Source organism: Mobula hypostoma, unplaced genomic scaffold, assembly GCF_963921235.1.
Source record: "Mobula hypostoma unplaced genomic scaffold, sMobHyp1.1 scaffold_179, whole genome shotgun sequence".
Lineage (NCBI taxonomy): Eukaryota > Metazoa > Chordata > Chondrichthyes > Myliobatiformes > Myliobatidae > Mobula > Mobula hypostoma.
This window is the reverse complement of record NW_026948267.1, coordinates 2,555-21,514: the sequence shown is the minus strand read 5'-3', so window position 1 is coordinate 21,514 and position 18,960 is coordinate 2,555. Positions and strand designations below refer to the sequence as shown.

At 62.5% G+C, this 18,960-nt stretch overlaps 1 protein-coding gene across 1 annotated transcript in view; it reads right to left on the bottom strand.

Moving 5' to 3' along the window:
* The window catches only part of LOC134342267 (V-type proton ATPase 116 kDa subunit a 4-like), a gene marked incomplete at its 5' end in the record, with an annotated part of 39,760 nt that extends 21,139 nt beyond the window's left edge, over positions 1-18,621 (bottom strand). The window contains 2 exons of the mRNA XM_063040233.1: positions 13,433-13,552; positions 18,408-18,621. Of these exons, the coding sequence (XP_062896303.1) occupies positions 13,433-13,552; positions 18,408-18,621 (334 nt within the window). The remainder of the gene's footprint in view (positions 1-13,432; positions 13,553-18,407) is intronic.
* Positions 18,622-18,960: the final 339 nt, after the last annotated feature.

Sequence of the window (18,960 nt, the reverse complement as noted above, 5' to 3'; positions counted from 1 at the left end):
TGGGGGAGACACAGACAGGGAGGGATGGGGGAGACACAGACGGGGAGGAATGGGGAGACACAGACGGGGAGGGATGGGGAGACACAGACAGGGAGGGACGGGGGAGACACAGACGGGGAGGGATGGGGAGACACAGACGGGGAGGGATGGGGAGACACAGACGGGGAGGGATGGGGGAGACACAGACGGGGAGGGATGGGGGAGACACAGACAGGGAGGGACGGGGGAGACACAGACGGGGAGGGATGGGGGAGACACAGACAGGGAGGGATGGGGGAGACACAGACAGGGAGGGATGGGGAGACACAGACAGGGAGGGATGGGGGAGATACAGACAGGGAGAGATGGGGAGACACAGACAGGGAGGGATGGGGAGACACAGACAGGGAGGGATGGGGGAGACACAGACAGGGAGGGATGGGGAGACACAGACAGGGAGGGATGGGGACACACAGACAGGGAGGGATGGGGGAGACACAGACAGGGAGGGATGGGGAGACACAGACGGGGAGGGATGGGGGAGACACAGACGGGGACGGATGGGGACACACAGACAGGGAGGGATGGGGGAGACACAGACGGGGAGGGATGGGGGAGACACAGACAGGGAGGGATGGGGGAGACACAGACAGGGAGGGATGGGGGAGACACAGACAGGGAGGGATGGGGAGACACAGACAGGGAGGGATGGGGAGACACAGACAGGGAGGGATGGGGACACACAGACAGGGAGGGATGGGGGAGACACAGACAGGGAGGGATGGGGAGACACAGACGGGGAGGGATGGGGGAGACACAGACGGGGAGGGATGGGGGAGACACAGACGGGGAGGGATGGGGGAGACACAGACGGGGAGGGATGGGGGAGACACAGACGGGGAGGGATGGGGGAGACACAGACGGGGAGGGATGGGGGAGACACAGACGGGGAGGGATGGGGGAGACACAGACGGGGAGGGATGGGGGAGACACAGACGGGGAGGGATGGGGGAGACACAGACGGGGAGGGATGGGGGAGACACAGACAGGGAGGAATGGGGGAGACACAGACAGGGAGGAATGGGGGAGACACAGACAGGGAGGGATGGGGAGACACAGACAGGGAGGGATGGGGGAGACACAGACAGGGAGGGATGGGGGAGACACAGACAGGGAGGGATGGGGGAGACACAGACAGGGAGGGATGGGGAGACACAGACAGGGAGGGATGGGGGAGACACAGACGGGGAGGGATGGGGAGACACAGACGGGGAGGGATGGGGAGACACAGACGGGGAGGGATGGGGGAGACACAGACGGGGAGGGATGGGGGAGACACAGACGGGGAGGGATGGGGGAGACACAGACGGGGAGGGATGGGGGAGACACAGACAGGGAGGGATGGGGAGACACAGACAGGGAGGGATGGGGAGAGACAGACAGGGTGGGATGGGGAGACACAGACAGGGAGGGATGGGGAGACACAGACGGGGAGGGATGGGGAGACACAGACAGGGAGGGATGGGGAGACACAGACAGGGAGGGATGGGGGAGACACAGACAGGGAGGGATGGGGGAGACACAGACAGGGAGGGATGGGGGAGACACAGACGGGGAGGGATGGGGAGACACAGACAGGGAGAGATGGGGACACACAGACGGGGAGGGATGGGGGAGACACAGACAGGGAGGGATAGGGGAGACACAGACAGGGAGGGATGGGGGAGACACGGACAGGGAGGGATGGGGAGACACATACAGGGAGGGATGGGGGAGACACAGACAGGGAGGAATGGGGAGACACAGACGGGGAGGGATGGGGGAGACACAGACGGGGAGGGATGGGGGAGACACAGACAGGGAGGGATGGGGGAGACACAGACGGGGAGGGATGGGGACACAGACGGGGAGGGATGGGGGAGACACAGACGGGGAGGGATGGGGGAGACACAGACGGGGAGGGATGGGGGAGACACAGACAGGGAGGGATGGGGGAGACACAGACGGGGAGGGATGGGGGAGAAACAGACGGGGAGGGAGGGATGGGGGAGACACAGACAGGGAGGGATGGGGGAGACACAGACATGGAGGGATGGGGGAGACACAGACAGGGAGGGATGGGGACACACAGACAGGGAGGGATGGGGACACACAGACGGGGAGGGAAGGGGGAGACACAGACGGGGAGGGATGGGGGAGACACAGACGGGGAGGGATGGGGGAGACACAGACAGGGAGGGATGGGGGAGACACAGACGGGGAGGGATGGGGAGACACAGACAGGGAGGGATGGGGGAGACACAGACAGGGAGGGATGGGGGAGACACAGACAGGGAGGGATGGGGAGACACAGACAGGGAGAGATGGGGAGACACAGACGGGGAGGGATGGGGAGACACAGACAGGGAGGGATGGGGGAGACACAGACAGGGAGGAATGGGGAGACACAGACGGGGAGGGATGGGGGAGACACAGACGGGGAGGGATGGGGGAGACACAGACAGGGAGGTATGGGGAGACACAGACGGGGAGGGATGGGGGAGACACAGACGGGGAGGGATGGGGGAGACACAGACGGGGAGGGATGGGGGAGACACAGACAGGGAGGGATGGGGGAGACACAGACGGGGAGGAATGGGGGAGACACAGACAGGGAGGGATGGGGAGACACAGACAGGGAGGGATGGGGGACACACAGACAGGGAGGGATGGGGGAGACACAGACGGGGAGGGATGGGGGAGACACAGACGGGGAGAGATGGGGAGACACAGACGGGGAGGGATGGGGAGACACAGACAGGGAGGGATGGGGGAGACACAGACAGGGAGGGATGGGGGAGACACAGACAGGGAGGGATGGGGGAGACACAGACAGGGAGGGATGGGGACACACAGACAGGGAGGGATGGGGGAGACACAGACAGGGAGGGATGGGGGAGACACAGACAGGGAGGGATGGGGGAGACACAGACAGGGAGGGACGGGGGAGACACAGACGGGGAGGGATGGGGGAAGACACAGACGGGGAGGGATGGGGGAGACACAGACGGGGAGGGATGGGGGAGACACAGACAGGGAGGGATGGGGAGACACAGACGGGGAGGGATGGGGAGAGACACAGACAGGGAGGGATGGGGAGACACAGACGGGGAGGGATGGGGAGACACAGACAGGGAGGGATGGGGAGACACAGACAGGGAGGGATGGGGAGACACAGACAGGGAGGGATGGGGAGACACAGACAGGGAGAGATGGGGAGACACAGACAGGGAGGGATGGGGAGACACAGACAGGGAGGGATGGGGGAGACACAGACAGGGAGGGATGGGGGAGACACAGACGGGGAGGGATGGGGGAGACACAGACGGGGAGGGATGGGGGAGACACAGACGGGGAGGGATGGGGGAGACACAGACAGGGATGGATGGGGGAGACACAGACAGGGAGGGATGGGGACACACAGACAGGGAGGGATGGGGAGACACAGACAGGGAGGGATGGGGAGACACAGACAGGGAGGGATGGGGAGACACAGACAGGGAGGGATGGGGGAGACACAGACAGGGAGGGATGGGGGGACACAGACAGGGAGGGATGGGGACACACAGACAGGGAGGGATGGGGGAGACACAGACAGGGAGGGATGGGGGAGACACAGACAGGGAGGGATGGGGGAGACACAGACAGGGAGGGATGGGGAGACACAGACAGGGAGGGATGGGGAGACACAGACAGGGAGGGATGGGGAGACACAGACAGGGAGGGATGGGGGAGACACAGACAGGGAGGAATGGGGAGACACAGACGGTGAGGGATGGGGGAGACACAGACGGGGAGGGATGGGGGAGACACAGACAGGGAGGGATGGGGGAGACACAGACGGGGAGGGATGGGGACACACAGACGGGGAGGGATGGGGGAGACACAGACGGGGAGGGATGGGGGAGACACAGACGGGGAGTGATGGGGGAGACACAGACAGGGAGGGATGGGGGAGACACAGACGGGGAGGGATGGGGGAGACACAGACAGGGAGGGATGGGGGAGACACAGACAGGGAGGGATGGGGGAGACACAGACAGGGAGGGATGGGGGAGACACAGACAGGGAGGGATGGGGGAGACACAGACAGGGAGGGATGGGGACACACAGACGGGGAGGGATGGGGGAGACACAGACGGGGAGGGATGGGGGAGACACAGACGGGGAGGGATGGGGGAGACACAGACAGGGAGGGATGGGGGAGACACAGACGGGGAGGGATGGGGAGACACAGACAGGGAGGGATGGGGGAGACACAGACAGGGAGGGATGGGGGAGACACAGACAGGGAGGGATGGGGGAGACACAGACAGGGAGGGATGGGGGAGACACAGACAGGGAGGGATGGGGAGACACAGACGGGGAGGGATGGGGGAGACACAGACAGGGGGAGGGATGGGGGAGACACAGACGGGGAGGGATGGGGGAGACACAGACGGGGAGGGATGGGGGAGACACAGACAGGGAGGGATGGGGGAGACACAGACAGGGAGGTATGGGGACACAGACGGGGAGGTATGGGGGAGACACAGACGGGGAGGGATGGGGGAGACACAGACGGGGAGGGATGGGGGAGACACAGACAGGGAGGGATGGGGGAGACACAGACGGGGAGGAATGGGGGAGACACAGACAGGGAGGGATGGGGAGACACAGACAGGGAGGGATGGGGAGACACAGACAGGGAGGGATGGGGGAGACACAGACAGGGAGGGATGGGGGAGACACAGACGGGGAGGGATGGGGGAGACACAGACAGGGAGGGATGGGGGAGACACAGACGGGGAGGGATGGGGAGACACAGACGGGGAGGGATGGGGGAGACACAGACGGGGAGGGACGGGGGAGACACAGACAGGGAGGGACGGGGGAGACACAGACAGGGAGGGATGGGGGAGACACAGACAGGGAGGGATGGGGGAGACACAGACAGGGAGGGATGGGGAGACACAGACAGGGAGGGATGGGGGAGACACAGACAGGGAGGGATGGGGGAGACACAGACAGGGAGGGATGGGGAGACACAGACAGGGAGGGATGGGGGAGACACAGACAGGGAGGGATGGGGAGACACAGACGGGGAGGGATGGGGGACACACAGACGGGGACGGATGGGGACACACAGACAGGGAGGGATGGGGGAGACACAGACGGGGAGGGATGGGGGAGACACAGACAGGGAGGGATGGGGGAGACACAGACAGGGAGGGATGGGGGAGACACAGACAGGGAGGGATGGGGAGACACAGACAGGGAGGGATGGGGAGACACAGACAGGGAGGGATGGGGAGACACAGACGGGGAGGGATGGGGGAGACACAGACGGGGAGGGATGGGGAGACACAGACGGGGAGGGATGGGGGAGACACAGACAGGGAGGGATGGGGGAGACACAGACGGGGAGGGATGGGGGAGACACAGACGGGGAGGGATGGGGGAGACACAGACACAGGGGAGAGATGGGGGAGACACAGACGGGGAGGGATGGGGAAGACACAGACGGGGAGGGATGGGGGAGACACAGACAGGGAGGGATGGGGGACACACAGACAGGGAGGGATGGGGGAGACACAGACGGGGAGGGATGGGGGAGACACAGACGGGGAGGGATGGGGAGACACAGACGGGGAGGGATGGGGAGACACAGACGGGGAGGGATGGGGGAGACACAGACAGGGAGGGATGGGGGAGACACAGACAGGGAGGGATGGGGGAGACACAGACAGGGAGGGACGGGGGAGACAGACAGGGAGGGATGGGGGAGACACAGACAGGGAGGGATGGGGGAGACACAGACAGGGAGGGATGGGGGAGACACAGACGGGGAGGGATGGGGAAGACACAGACGGGGAGGGATGGGGGAGACACAGACAGGGAGGGATGGGGAAGACACAGACAGGGAGGGATGGGGGAGACACAGACGGGGAGGGATGGGGAGACACAGACAGGGAGGGATGGGGAGACACAGACGGGGAGGAATGGGGAGACACAGACAGGGAGGGATGGGGGAGACACAGACAGGGAGGGATGGGGAGACACAGACAGGGAGGGATGGGGGAGACACAGACAGGGAGGGATGGGGGAGACACAGACAGGGAGGGATGGGGGAGACACAGACAGGGAGGGATGGGGAGACACAGACAGGGAGGGATGGGGGAGACACAGACAGGGAGGGATGGGGAGACACAGACAGGGAGGGATGGGGGAGACACAGACGGGGAGGGATGGGGAGACACAGACAGGGAGGGATGGGGAGACACAGACAGGGAGGGATGGGGGAGACACAGACAGGGAGGGATGGGGAGACACAGACGGGGAGGGATGGGGAGACACAGACAGGGAGGGATGGGGAGACACAGACAGGGAGGGATGGGGAGACACAGACAGGGAGGGATGGGGAGACACAGACAGGGAGGGATGGGGGAGACACAGACAGGGAGGGATGGGGGAGACACAGACAGGGAGGGATGGGGAGACACAGACAGGGAGGGATGGGGAGACACAGACAGGGAGGGATGGGGGAGACACAGACAGGGAGGGATGGGGGAGACACAGACAGGGAGGGATGGGGGAGACACAGACAGGGAGGGATGGGGGAGACACAGACGGGGAGGGATGGGGAGACACAGACAGGGAGAGATGGGGACACACAGACGGGGAGGGATGGGGGAGACACAGACAGGGAGGGATGGGGGAGACACGGACAGGGAGGGATGGGGAGACACAGACAGGGAGGGATGGGGAGACACAGACAGGGAGGGATGGGGAGACACAGACAGGGAGGGATGGGGAGACACAGACAGGGAGAGATGGGGAGACACAGACAGGGAGGGATGGGGGAGACACAGACAGGGAGGGATGGGGGAGACACAGACAGGGAGGGATGGGGGAGACACAGACAGGGAGGGATGGGGAGACACAGACAGGGAGGGATGGGGGAGACACAGACAGGGAGGGATGGGGGAGACACAGACAGGGAGGGATGGGGAGACACAGACAGGGAGGGATGGGGAGACACAGACAGGGAGGGATGGGGGAGACACAGACAGGGAGGGATGGGGGGACACAGACAGGGAGGGATGGGGACACACAGACAGGGAGGGATGGGGGAGACACAGACAGGGAGGGATGGGGGAGACACAGACAGGGAGGGATGGGGGAGACACAGACAGGGAGGGATGGGGAGACACAGACAGGGAGGGATGGGGAGACACAGACAGGGAGGGATGGGGAGACACAGACAGGGAGGGATGGGGGAGACACAGACAGGGAGGAATGGGGAGACACAGACGGTGAGGGATGGGGGAGACACAGACGGGGAGGGATGGGGGAGACACAGACAGGGAGGGATGGGGGAGACACAGACGGGGAGGGATGGGGACACAGACGGGGAGGGATGGGGGAGACACAGACGGGGAGGGATGGGGGAGACACAGACGGGGAGTGATGGGGGAGACACAGACAGGGAGGGATGGGGGAGACACAGACGGGGAGGGATGGGGGAGACACAGACGGGGAGGGATGGGGGAGACACAGACAGGGAGGGATGGGGGAGACACAGACAGGGAGGGATGGGGGAGACACAGACAGGGAGGGATGGGGACACACAGACAGGGAGGGATGGTGACACACAGACGGGGAGGGAAGGGGGAGACACAGACGGGGAGGGATGGGGGAGACACAGACGGGGAGGGATGGGGGAGACACAGACAGGGAGGGATGGGGGAGACACAGACGGGGAGGGATGGGGAGACACAGACAGGGAGGGATGGGGGAGACACAGACAGGGAGGGATGGGGGAGACACAGACAGGGAGGGATGGGGGAGACACAGACAGGGAGGGATGGGGAGACACAGACAGGGAGAGATGGGGAGACACAGACGGGGAGGGATGGGGGAGACACAGACAGGGAGGGATGGGGGAGACACAGACAGGGAGGAATGGGGAGACACAGACGGGGAGGGATGGGGGAGACACAGACGGGGAGGGATGGGGGAGACACAGACAGGGAGGGATGGGGGAGACACAGACAGGGAGGGATGGGGGAGACACAGACGGGGAGGTATGGGAACACAGACGGGGAGGGATGGGGGAGACACAGACGGGGAGGGATGGGGGAGACACAGACGGGGAGGGATGGGGGAGACACAGACAGGGAGGGATGGGGGAGACACAGACAGGGAGGGATGGGGGAGACACAGACGGGGAGGGATGGGGGAGACACAGACAGGGAGGGATGGGGAGACACAGACAGGGAGGGATGGGGAGACACAGACAGGGAGGGATGGGGAGACACAGACAGGGAGGGATGGGGGAGACACAGACGGGGAGGGATGGGGGAGACACAGACAGGGAGGGATGGGGGAGACACAGACGGGGAGGGATGGGGAAGACACAGACGGGGAGGGACGGGGGAGACACAGACAGGGAGGGATGGGGGAGACACAGACAGGGAGGGATGGGGGAGACACAGACAGGGAGGGATGGGGAGACACAGACGGGGAGGGATGGGGAGACACAGACAGGGAGGGATGGGGAGACACAGACCCGGAGGAATGGGGAGACACAGACAGGGAGGGATGGGGGAGACACAGACCGGGAGGGATGGGGAGACACAGACAGGGAGAGATGGGGACACACAGACGGGGAGGGATGGGGGAGACACAGACAGGGAGGGATAGGGGAGACACAGACAGGGAGGGATGGGGGAGACACAGACAGGGAGGGATGGGGGAGACACAGACAGGGAGAGATGGGGAGACACAGACGGGGAGGGATGGGGAGACACAGACGGGGAGGGATGGGGGAGACACAGACAGGGAGGGATGGGGAGACACAGACGGGGAGGGATGGGGGAGACACAGACAGGGAGGGATGGGGGAGACACAGACGGGGAGGGATGGGGGAGACAGACAGGGAGGGGTGGGGGAGACACAGACGGGGAGGGATGGGGAGACACAGACAGGGAGGGATGGGGGAGACACAGACAGGGAGGGACGGGGGAGACACAGACGGGGAGGGATGGGGGAGACACAGACAGGGAGGGATGGGGGAGACACAGACGGGGAGGGATGGGGAGACACAGACAGGGAGGGATGGGGGAGACACAGACAGGGAGGGATGGGGGAGACACAGACAGGGAGGGATGGGGGAGACACAGACGGGGAGGGATGGGGGAGACACAGACAGGGAGGGATGGGGAGACACAGACAGGGAGGGATGGGGAGACACAGACAGGGAGGGATGGGGAGACACAGACAGGGAGGGATGGGGGAGACACAGACGGGGAGGGATGGGGGAGACACAGACAGGGAGGGATGGGGGAGACACAGACGGGGAGGGATGGGGAAGACACAGACGGGGAGGGACGGGGGAGACACAGACAGGGAGGGATGGGGGAGACACAGACAGGGAGGGATGGGGGAGACACAGACAGGGAGGGATGGGGAGACACAGACGGGGAGGGATGGGGAGACACAGACAGGGAGGGATGGGGAGACACAGACCCGGAGGAATGGGGAGACACAGACAGGGAGGGATGGGGAGACACAGACGGGGAGGGATGGGGAGACACAGACAGGGAGAGATGGGGACACACAGACGGGGAGGGATGGGGGAGACACAGACAGGGAGGGATAGGGGAGACACAGACAGGGAGGGATGGGGGAGACACAGACAGGGAGGGATGGGGGAGACACAGACAGGGAGAGATGGGGAGACACAGACGGGGAGGGATGGGGAGACACAGACGGGGAGGGATGGGGGAGACACAGACAGGGAGGGATGGGGAGACACAGACGGGGAGGGATGGGGGAGACACAGACAGGGAGGGATGGGGGAGACACAGACGGGGAGGGATGGGGGAGACAGACAGGGAGGGGTGGGGGAGACACAGACGGGGAGGGATGGGGAGACACAGACAGGGAGGGATGGGGAGACACAGACAGGGAGGGACGGGGGAGACACAGACGGGGAGGGATGGGGGAGACACAGACAGGGAGGGATGGGGGAGACACAGACGGGGAGGGATGGGGAGACACAGACAGGGAGGGATGGGGGAGACACAGACAGGGAGGGATGGGGAGACACAGACGGGGAGGGAAGGGGAGACACAGACAGGGAGGGATGGGGGAGACACAGACGGGGAGGGATGGGGAGACACAGACAGGGAGGGATGGGGACACACAGACAGGGAGGGATGGGGACACACAGACAGGGAGAGATGGGGAGACACAGACAGGGAGGGATGGGGAGACACAGACAGACAGGGATGGGGGAGACACAGACAGGGAGGGATGGGGACACACAGACAGGGAGGGATGGGGAGACACAGACAGGGAGGGATGGGGGAGACACAGACAGGGAGGGATGGGGGGACACAGACAGGGAGGGATGGGGGACACACAGACAGGGAGGGATGGGGGAGACACAGACGGGGAGGGACGGGGGAGACACAGACAGGGAGGGATGGGGAGACACAGACAGGGAGGGATGGGGAGACACAGACAGGGAGGGATGGGGGAGACACAGACAGGGAGGGATGGGGAGACACAGACAGGGAGGGATGGGGGAGACACAGACAGGGAGGGATGGGGAGACACAGACAGGGAGGGATGGGGGAGACACAGACAGGGAGGAATGGGGAGACACAGACGGGGAGGGATGGGGGAGGCACAGACAGGGAGGGATGGGGGAGACACAGACAGGGAGGGATGGGGGAGACACAGACGGGGAGGGATGGGGGAGACACAGACGGGGAGGGATGGGGGAGACACAGACGGGGAGGGATGGGGGAGACACAGACGGGGAGGGATGGGGGAGACACAGACAGGGAGGGATGGGGGAGACACAGACAGGGAAGGATGGGGGAGACACAGACAGGGAGGGATGGGGGAGACACAGACGGGGAGGGATGGGGGAGACACAGACGGGGAGGGATGGGGGAGACACAGACGGGGAGGGATGGGGGAGACACAGACAGGGAGGGATGGGGACACACAGACAGGGAGGGATGGGGACACACAGACGGGGAGGGAAGGGGGAGACACAGACAGGGAGGGATGGGGGAGACACAGACAGGGAGGGATGGGGGAGACACAGACAGGGAGGGATGGGGGAGACACAGACGGGGAGGGATGGGGGAGACACAGACAGGGAGGGATGGGGAGACACAGACAGGGAGGGATGGGGAGACACAGACAGGGAGGGATGGGGGAGACACAGACGGGGAGGGATGGGGGAGACACAGACAGGGAGGGATGGGGGAGACACAGACGGGGAGGGATGGGGAGACACAGACAGGGAGGGATGGGGGAGACACAGACAGGGAGGGATGGGGTAGACACAGACAGGGAGGGATGGGGGAGACACAGACGGGGAGGGATGGGGGAGACACAGACAGGGAGGGATGGGGGAGACACAGACAGGGAGGGATGGGGAGACACAGACAGGGAGGGATGGGGAGACACAGACGGGGAGGGATGGGGGAGACACAGACGGGGAGGGATGGGGGAGACACAGACGGGGAGGGATGGGGACACACAGACAGGGAGGGATGGGGGAGACACAGACGGGGAGGGATGGGGAGACACAGACAGGGAGGGATGGGGGAGACACAGACAGGGAGGGATGGGGGAGACACAGACAGGGAGGGATGGGGAGACACAGACGGGGAGGGATGGGGGAGACACAGACAGGGAGGGATGGGGAGACACAGACAGGGAGGGATGGGGGAGACACAGACGGGGAGGGATGGGGAGACACAGACGGGGAGGGATGGGGGAGACACAGACAGGGAGGGATGGGGGAGACACAGACAGGGAGGGATGGGGAGACACAGACAGGGAGGGATGGGGAGACACAGACAGGGAGGGATGGGGGAGACACAGACGGGGAGGGATGGGGGAGACACAGACAGGGAGGGATGGGGAGACACAGACGGGGAGGGATGGGGAGACACAGACGGGGAGGGATGGGGGAGACACAGACAGGGAGGGATGGGGAGACACAGACAGGGAGAGATGGGGAGACACAGACAGGGAGGGATGGGGAGACACAGACGGGGAGGGATGGGGGAGACACAGACAGGGAGAGATGGGGAGACACAGACGGGGAGGGATGGGGAGACACAGACAGGGAGGGATGGGGGAGACACAGACAGGGAGGAATGGGGAGACACAGACAGGGAGGGATGGGGAGACACAGACAGGGAGGGATGGGGGAGACACAGACGGGGAGGAATGGGGAGACACAGACGGGGAGGGATGGGGGAGACACAGACAGGGAGGGATGGGGGACACACAGACAGGGAGGGATGGGGAGACACAGACAGGGAGGGATGGGGAGACACAGACAGGGAGGGATGGGGAGACACAGACAGGGAGGGATGGGGAGACACAGACAGGGAGGGATGGGGAGACACAGACAGGGAGGGACGGGGGAGACACAGACGGGGAGGGATGGGGGAGACACAGACAGGGAGGGATGGGGAGACACACAGACGGGGAGGGATGGGGAGACACAGACAGGGAGGGATGGGGAGACTCAGACAGGGAGGGATGGGGAGACACAGACAGGGAGGGATGGGGAGACACAGACAGGGAGGGACGGGGAGACACAGACGGGGAGGGATGGGGGAGACACAGACAGGGAGGGATGGGGAGACACAGACAGGGAGGGATGGGGAGACACAGACAGGGAGGGATGGGGGAGACACAGACAGGGAGGGATGGGGGAGACACAGACAGGGAGGGATGGGGGACACACAGACAGGGAGGGATGGGGGAGACACAGACAGGGAGGGATGGGGGAGACACAGACAGGGAGGGATGGGGGAGACACAGACGGGGAGGGATGGGGAGACACAGACAGGGAGGGATGGGGGAGACACAGACGGGGAGGAATGGGGAGACACAGACAGGGAGGGATGGGGGAGACACAGACAGGGAGGGATGGGGACACACAGACAGGGAGGGATGGGGAGACACAGACAGGGAGGAATGGGGAGACACAGACAGGGAGGAATGGGGAGACACAGACAGGGAGGGATGGGGGAGACACAGACAGGGAGGGATGGGGGAGACACAGACGGGGAGGGATGGGGGAGACACAGACAGGGAGGGATGGGGAGACACAGACAGGGAGGGATGGGGGAGACACAGACAGGGAGGGATGGGGAGACACAGACAGGGAGGGATGGGGGAGACACAGACAGGGAGGGATGGGGGAGACACAGACGGGGAGGGATGGGGGAGACACAGACGGGGAGGGATGGGGGAGACACAGACAGGGAGGGATGGGGGAGACACAGACAGGGAGGGATGGGGGAGACACAGACAGGGAGGGATGGGGGAGACACAGACAGGGACGGATGGGGGAGACACAGACAGGGAGGGGTGTTGTCCCACATACCAGCCGGGCCCTCTGCCTCTGTCGGCGCTTCGAGGTGACGTACAGGTAGACTGGTTTCCCCAGCAGGAGGACGGGGATACAGAGAATGGCCAGGGCCACCAGCACGTCCTGGACTTTGTCCTGGAGGGTGGGGAAAGAGGCACCCGCGACAGGCAGAGTGAGTTTCCAGCACCGCGATACCCTCACCTCCCTGAGAGACTCCCTTCCTCCACCGTTCAGCCTACCACTCACTCGACCCCTCCCCAACAGCGTCAAACCCACCTCCTCTCCTCCCCCCTCTCTCCTATCCACTCCTCCCCTCATTTCCACTCCCCCTCCCTCCTCCCCACTCCCTCATCCACGTCCGCTACCTCATCCCCACTCCCCCTCCCTCATCCCTACTCCCCTCCCTCATTTCCACTCCCCCTCCCTCATCCACGTCCCCTCCCTCATCCACGTCCCCTCCCTCCTCCCCACTCCCCCTCGCTTATCCCTACTCCGCTCCCTCATCCCCACTACCTCTCCTTCATTTCCACTCACCCTCCCTCATCCACGTCCGCTACCTCATCCCCACTCCCCCTCCCTCATCTCTACTCCCCTCCCTCATTTCCACTCCCCTCCCTCATCCACGTCCCCTCCCTCCTCCCCACTCCCCTCGCTCATCCCTACTCCCCTCCCTCATCCCCACTACCCCTCCTTCATTTCCACTCACCCTCCCTCATCCACGTCCCCTCCTCCTCCCCACTCCCCTCCCTCATCCACGTCCCCTCCCTCATCCCCACTCCCCTCTCTCCTCCCCACTCCCTCATCCACGTCCGCTCCCTCCTCCCCACTCCCCCTCCCTCATCCACGTCCCCTCCCTCCTCCCCACTCCCCCTCCCTCATCCACGTCCCCTCCCTCCTCCCCACGTCCCCTCCCTCCTCCCCCTCCCTCATCCCTACTCCCCTCCCTCATTTCCACTCCCCCTCCCTCATCCACGTCCCCTCCCTCCTCCCCACTCCCCCTCGCTTATCCCTACTCCGCTCCCTCATCCCCACTACCTCTCCTTCATTTCCACTCACCCTCCCTCATCCACGTCCGCTACCTCATCCCCACTCCCCCTCCCTCATCTCTACTCCCCTCCCTCATTTCCACTCCCCCTCCCTCATCCACGTCCCCTCCCTCATCCACGTCCGCTACCTCATCCCCACTCCCCTCCCTCATTTCCACTCCCCTCCCTCATCCACGTCCCCTCCCTCCTCCCCACTCCCCTCGCTCATCCCTACTCCCCTCCCTCATTCCCACTCCCCTCCCTCATCCCCACTACCCCTCCTTCATTTCCACTCACCCTCCCTCATCCACGTCCCCTTCCTCCTCCCCACTCCCCTCCCTCATCCACGTCCCCTCCCTCATCCCCACTCCCCTCTCTCCTCCCCACTCCCTCATCCACGTCCGCTCCCTCATCCACGTCCCCTCCCTCCTCCTCACTCCCCTCCCTCATCCCCACTCCCCCTCCTTCATCCACGTCCCCTCCCTCATCCACGTCCCCTCCCTCATCCCCACTCCTCCTTCCGCTTCCCCACTCCCCTCTCCACTCCCTCATCCACGTCCGCTCCCTCATCCCCACTATCCACGTCCCCTTCCTCCTCCCCACTCCCCTCGCTCATCCCTACTCCCCTCCCTCATTCCCACTCCCCTCCCTCATCCCCACTACCCCTCCTTCATTTCCACTCACCCTCCCTCATCCACGTCCCCTTCCTCCTCCCCACTCCCCTCCCTCATCCACGTCCCCTCCCTCATCCCCACTCCCCTCTCTCCTCCCCACTCCCTCATCCACGTCCGCTCCCTCATCCACGTCCCCTCCCTCCTCCTCACTCCCCTCCCTCATCCCCACTCCCCCTCCTTCATCCACGTCCCCTCCCTCATCCACGTCCGCTACCTCATCCACGTCCCCTCCCTCCTCCCCACTCCCCTCCCTCATCCACGTCCGCTACCTCATCCACGTCCCCTCCCTCCTCCCCACTCACCCTCCCTCATCCACGTCCCCTTCCTCCTCCCCACTCCCCTCCCTCATCCACGTCCCCTCCCTCCTCCCCACTCCCCATCCTTCCCTCCCTCCCATCACTCCCCATCTCCCTCTCCAAACCGTTTCTCTCTCCGTGTCTCTCTCTCTCCCTCCCCGTCCTTCCCTCCCTCCGTGCAGCAACCTGCCCTGCGCCCCGGTGTCGAGGATGGCTTCCGCCTCTCCGTATCGACACCCGCGGGCGCGGCCCCTCTCGGCCTCCAGGAACAGGGGTCTGTTCCTTTCGGCAGTTCCTTGGTACGTTGCTGGGACCGTGCTCCCCCCCCGCGAGAGACTAGATCTAGTATGGCATTCCCCCCACACCCCCTGGTCGGCCTGTCCACATACTGTGATAGGAATCCGTCCTGGACACACTTAACAAACTCTGCCCCATCTAAGCCCCTGGAACGAATCAGGTGCCAATCAATATGAGGGAAGTTAAAGTCACCCACGATAACAACCCTGTTATTTTTGCTCCTTTCCAAAACCTGCCTCCCAATCTGCTCCTCGTTATATGTCAATGGCTCGGATGCTGGAAGTGATGGCTTTGCTGAAAAGGTTGCGGAAGAGTCCTTTGTTTAAACGTTCGTCGGTCCGTGTTGGCAGGAACGTCCCTGACTCCATCACACTGAGCACTGGATCCCCACAAGGCTGTGTGCTTAGCCCGTTGCTGTTTACACTGCTAACACATGACTGTGCAGCCAGATTCCAGGAGAACCTGATCATTAAATCTGCAGACGATACCGCAGTCGTGGGGCTCGTCAGCAAAAATGATGAAACTATGTACAGGGAGGAGGTCAAACACCCAGAGAGCTGGTGCAGGGATGACAACTTGATGTTTAATGTCGCCAAAACCAAGGAGATGATCGTCGATTTCAGACGGTCTCAGCGTGAGCACACACCCCTCAGCATCAGCGGCTCCACAGTGGAGAGAGCGGAAAACATCAAGTTCCTCGGGGTGCAGATCTCGGACAATCCCACCTGGTCCAGGAACACCACTGGGATTGTGAAATGGACCCAGCAGAGATTGCACTCTCTGAGGAAGCTTAAACAAGCATCACTCCCCACTAACATCTTAACTACAGTCTACAGAGGCGTGGTTGAGAGTGTGCTGACCTTTTGCATCACAACCTGGTACTCCAGCTGCAGTTCTGTCGACAAAAAAGCCTTGCAGAGGGTGGTTAGGGGAGCAGAGAAGGTTATTGGGGTCTCCCTACCTTCTGTCCAAGACCTCTTTCAGAGTCGATGCCTCCAGAAGACACGGTACATCGTTAAAGACCCCTCACACCCTCTCCATGAACTGTTTGTTCTTCTGCCATCAGGCAAACGAAACTAAAACCACAAGGCGACTAAACAGGTTCCTCCCACAGGCAGTCAGACTGCTAAATAGCTGCTCTACCCGACTCTGCTTTTGGACACATTTAACTTGCACTGGACACTGAAAACTTGATTTTAACTGACACGTGTCTGTTGTGTTTTACTCTTTATTGTTGTGTTTATTAGTTACCGTTGTGTTGGTTATGTTATGATCGCACTGCCCCTGGGAAACACTGTCTCATTCTGTCCTGTACAGCTGACGTACGGTTAGAATGACAGTAAAGTTTTTTGAATCTTTCAATCTCGAATCTTCTTCTCCTCCTCACTGGTCTATAATTACCCGGACTATCCCTACTACCTTTTTCGAACAAGCAGACAACATTCGCCTCCCTCCAGTCCTCCGGTACCATTCCCGTGGACAACGAGGACATAAAGATCCTAGCCAGAGGCTCAGCAATCTCTTCTCTCGCCTCGTGGAGCAGCCTGGGGAATATTCCGTCAGGCCCCGGGGACTTATCTGTCCTAATTTATTTTAACAACTCCAACACCTCCTCTCCCTTAATATCAACATGCTCCAGAACATAAACTTCACTCATATTGTCCTCACCGTTATCAAGTTCCCTCTCATTGGTGAATAGCGAAGAGAAGTATTCATTGAGGACCTCACTCACTTCCACAGCCTCCAGGCACATCTTCCCACCTTTATCTCTAATTGGTCCTACCTTCACTCCTGTCATCCTTTTGTTCTTCACATAATTGAAGAATGCCTTGGGGTTTTCCTTTACCCTACTTGCCAAGGCCTTCTCATGCCCCCTTCTTGCTCTTCTCAGCTCCTTCTTAAGCTCCTTTCTTGCTTCCCTATATTCCTGAATAGACCCATCTGATCCTTGCTTCCTAAACCTCATGTATGCTGCCTTCTTCCACCTGACTAGATTTTCCACCTCACTTGTCACCCATAGTTCCTTCACCCTACCATTCTTTATCTTCCTCACCAGGACAAATTTATCCCTTACATCCCGCAAGAGATCTCTAAACATCGACCACATGTCCATAGTACATTTCCCTGCAAAAACATCATCCCAATTCACACCCGCAAGTTCTAGCCTAATAGCCTCATAATTTGCACTTCCCCAAATAAAAAAATCCTTTTCCATAATGTGAAATGCAAGGGAGCGGTGGTCACTGTCCCCCAGATGCTCACCCACTGAGAGATCTGTGACCTGACCCGGTTCATTACCTAGTACTAGATCTAGTATGGCATTCCCCCTGCTCGGCCTGTCCACGTACTGTGACAGGAATCCATCCTGGACACACTGAACAAACTCTGCCCCATCTAAACCCTTGGAACTAATCAGGTGCCAATCAATATTAGGGAAGTTAAAGACACCCATGATAACAACCCTGTTATTTCTGCACCTTTCCAAAATCTGCCTCCCAATCTGCTCCTCTGTATCTCTGCTGCTACCAGGGGGCCTATAGAATACCCCCAGTAGAGTAACTGCTCCCTTCCTGTTCCTGACTTCCACCCACACTGACTCAAAAGAGGATCCTGCTGCCTTACCCACCCTGCCTGTCGCTGTGATACCATCCCTCTCCCACCCCGGCGTCTCTCCGCCCCGCCCCGCCTCGCCCCGTACCTGTCCCGTGTAGAGCGGCAGGTTGCTGGGGGAGCTGGTGAAGAGGAACATGTCAATGAAGTGGATGAGGATGCTGGGGGCGTGCCAGGAGTCCGCGGCCGTGTAGGCCACCCACTTGTAGACGATCAGCACCACCAGGTAGCCGAACAGACACAGCAGGAAGAGCAGCTCGGGCAGCAGGGTCAGGGGCAGCGCCCAGCGTCGGCGCAAGTGTCTGCGGGGCGCGGGAGAGAGATGGTGAGAGATGGGGGGCAGAGAGGGGGGGTGAGAGGGGGGGTGGGGGGGGAGAGGGGGGTGAGAGGGGGTGAGAGGGGGTGAGAGGGGGTGAGGGGGGGTGAGGGGGGGTGAGGGGGGGGAGGGGGGAGAGGGGGGAGAGGGGGGGAGAGGGGGGAGAGGGGGGAGAGGGGGAGAGGGGGGAGAGGGGGGAGAGGGGGGAGAGGGGGAGAGAGAGATGGTGAGAGATGGGGGGAGAGAGGGGGGAGAGGGGGGAGAGGGGGGAGGGGGAGGGGGGAGAGGGGGGAGGGGGAGAGGGGGGAGGGGGAGAGGGGGGAGA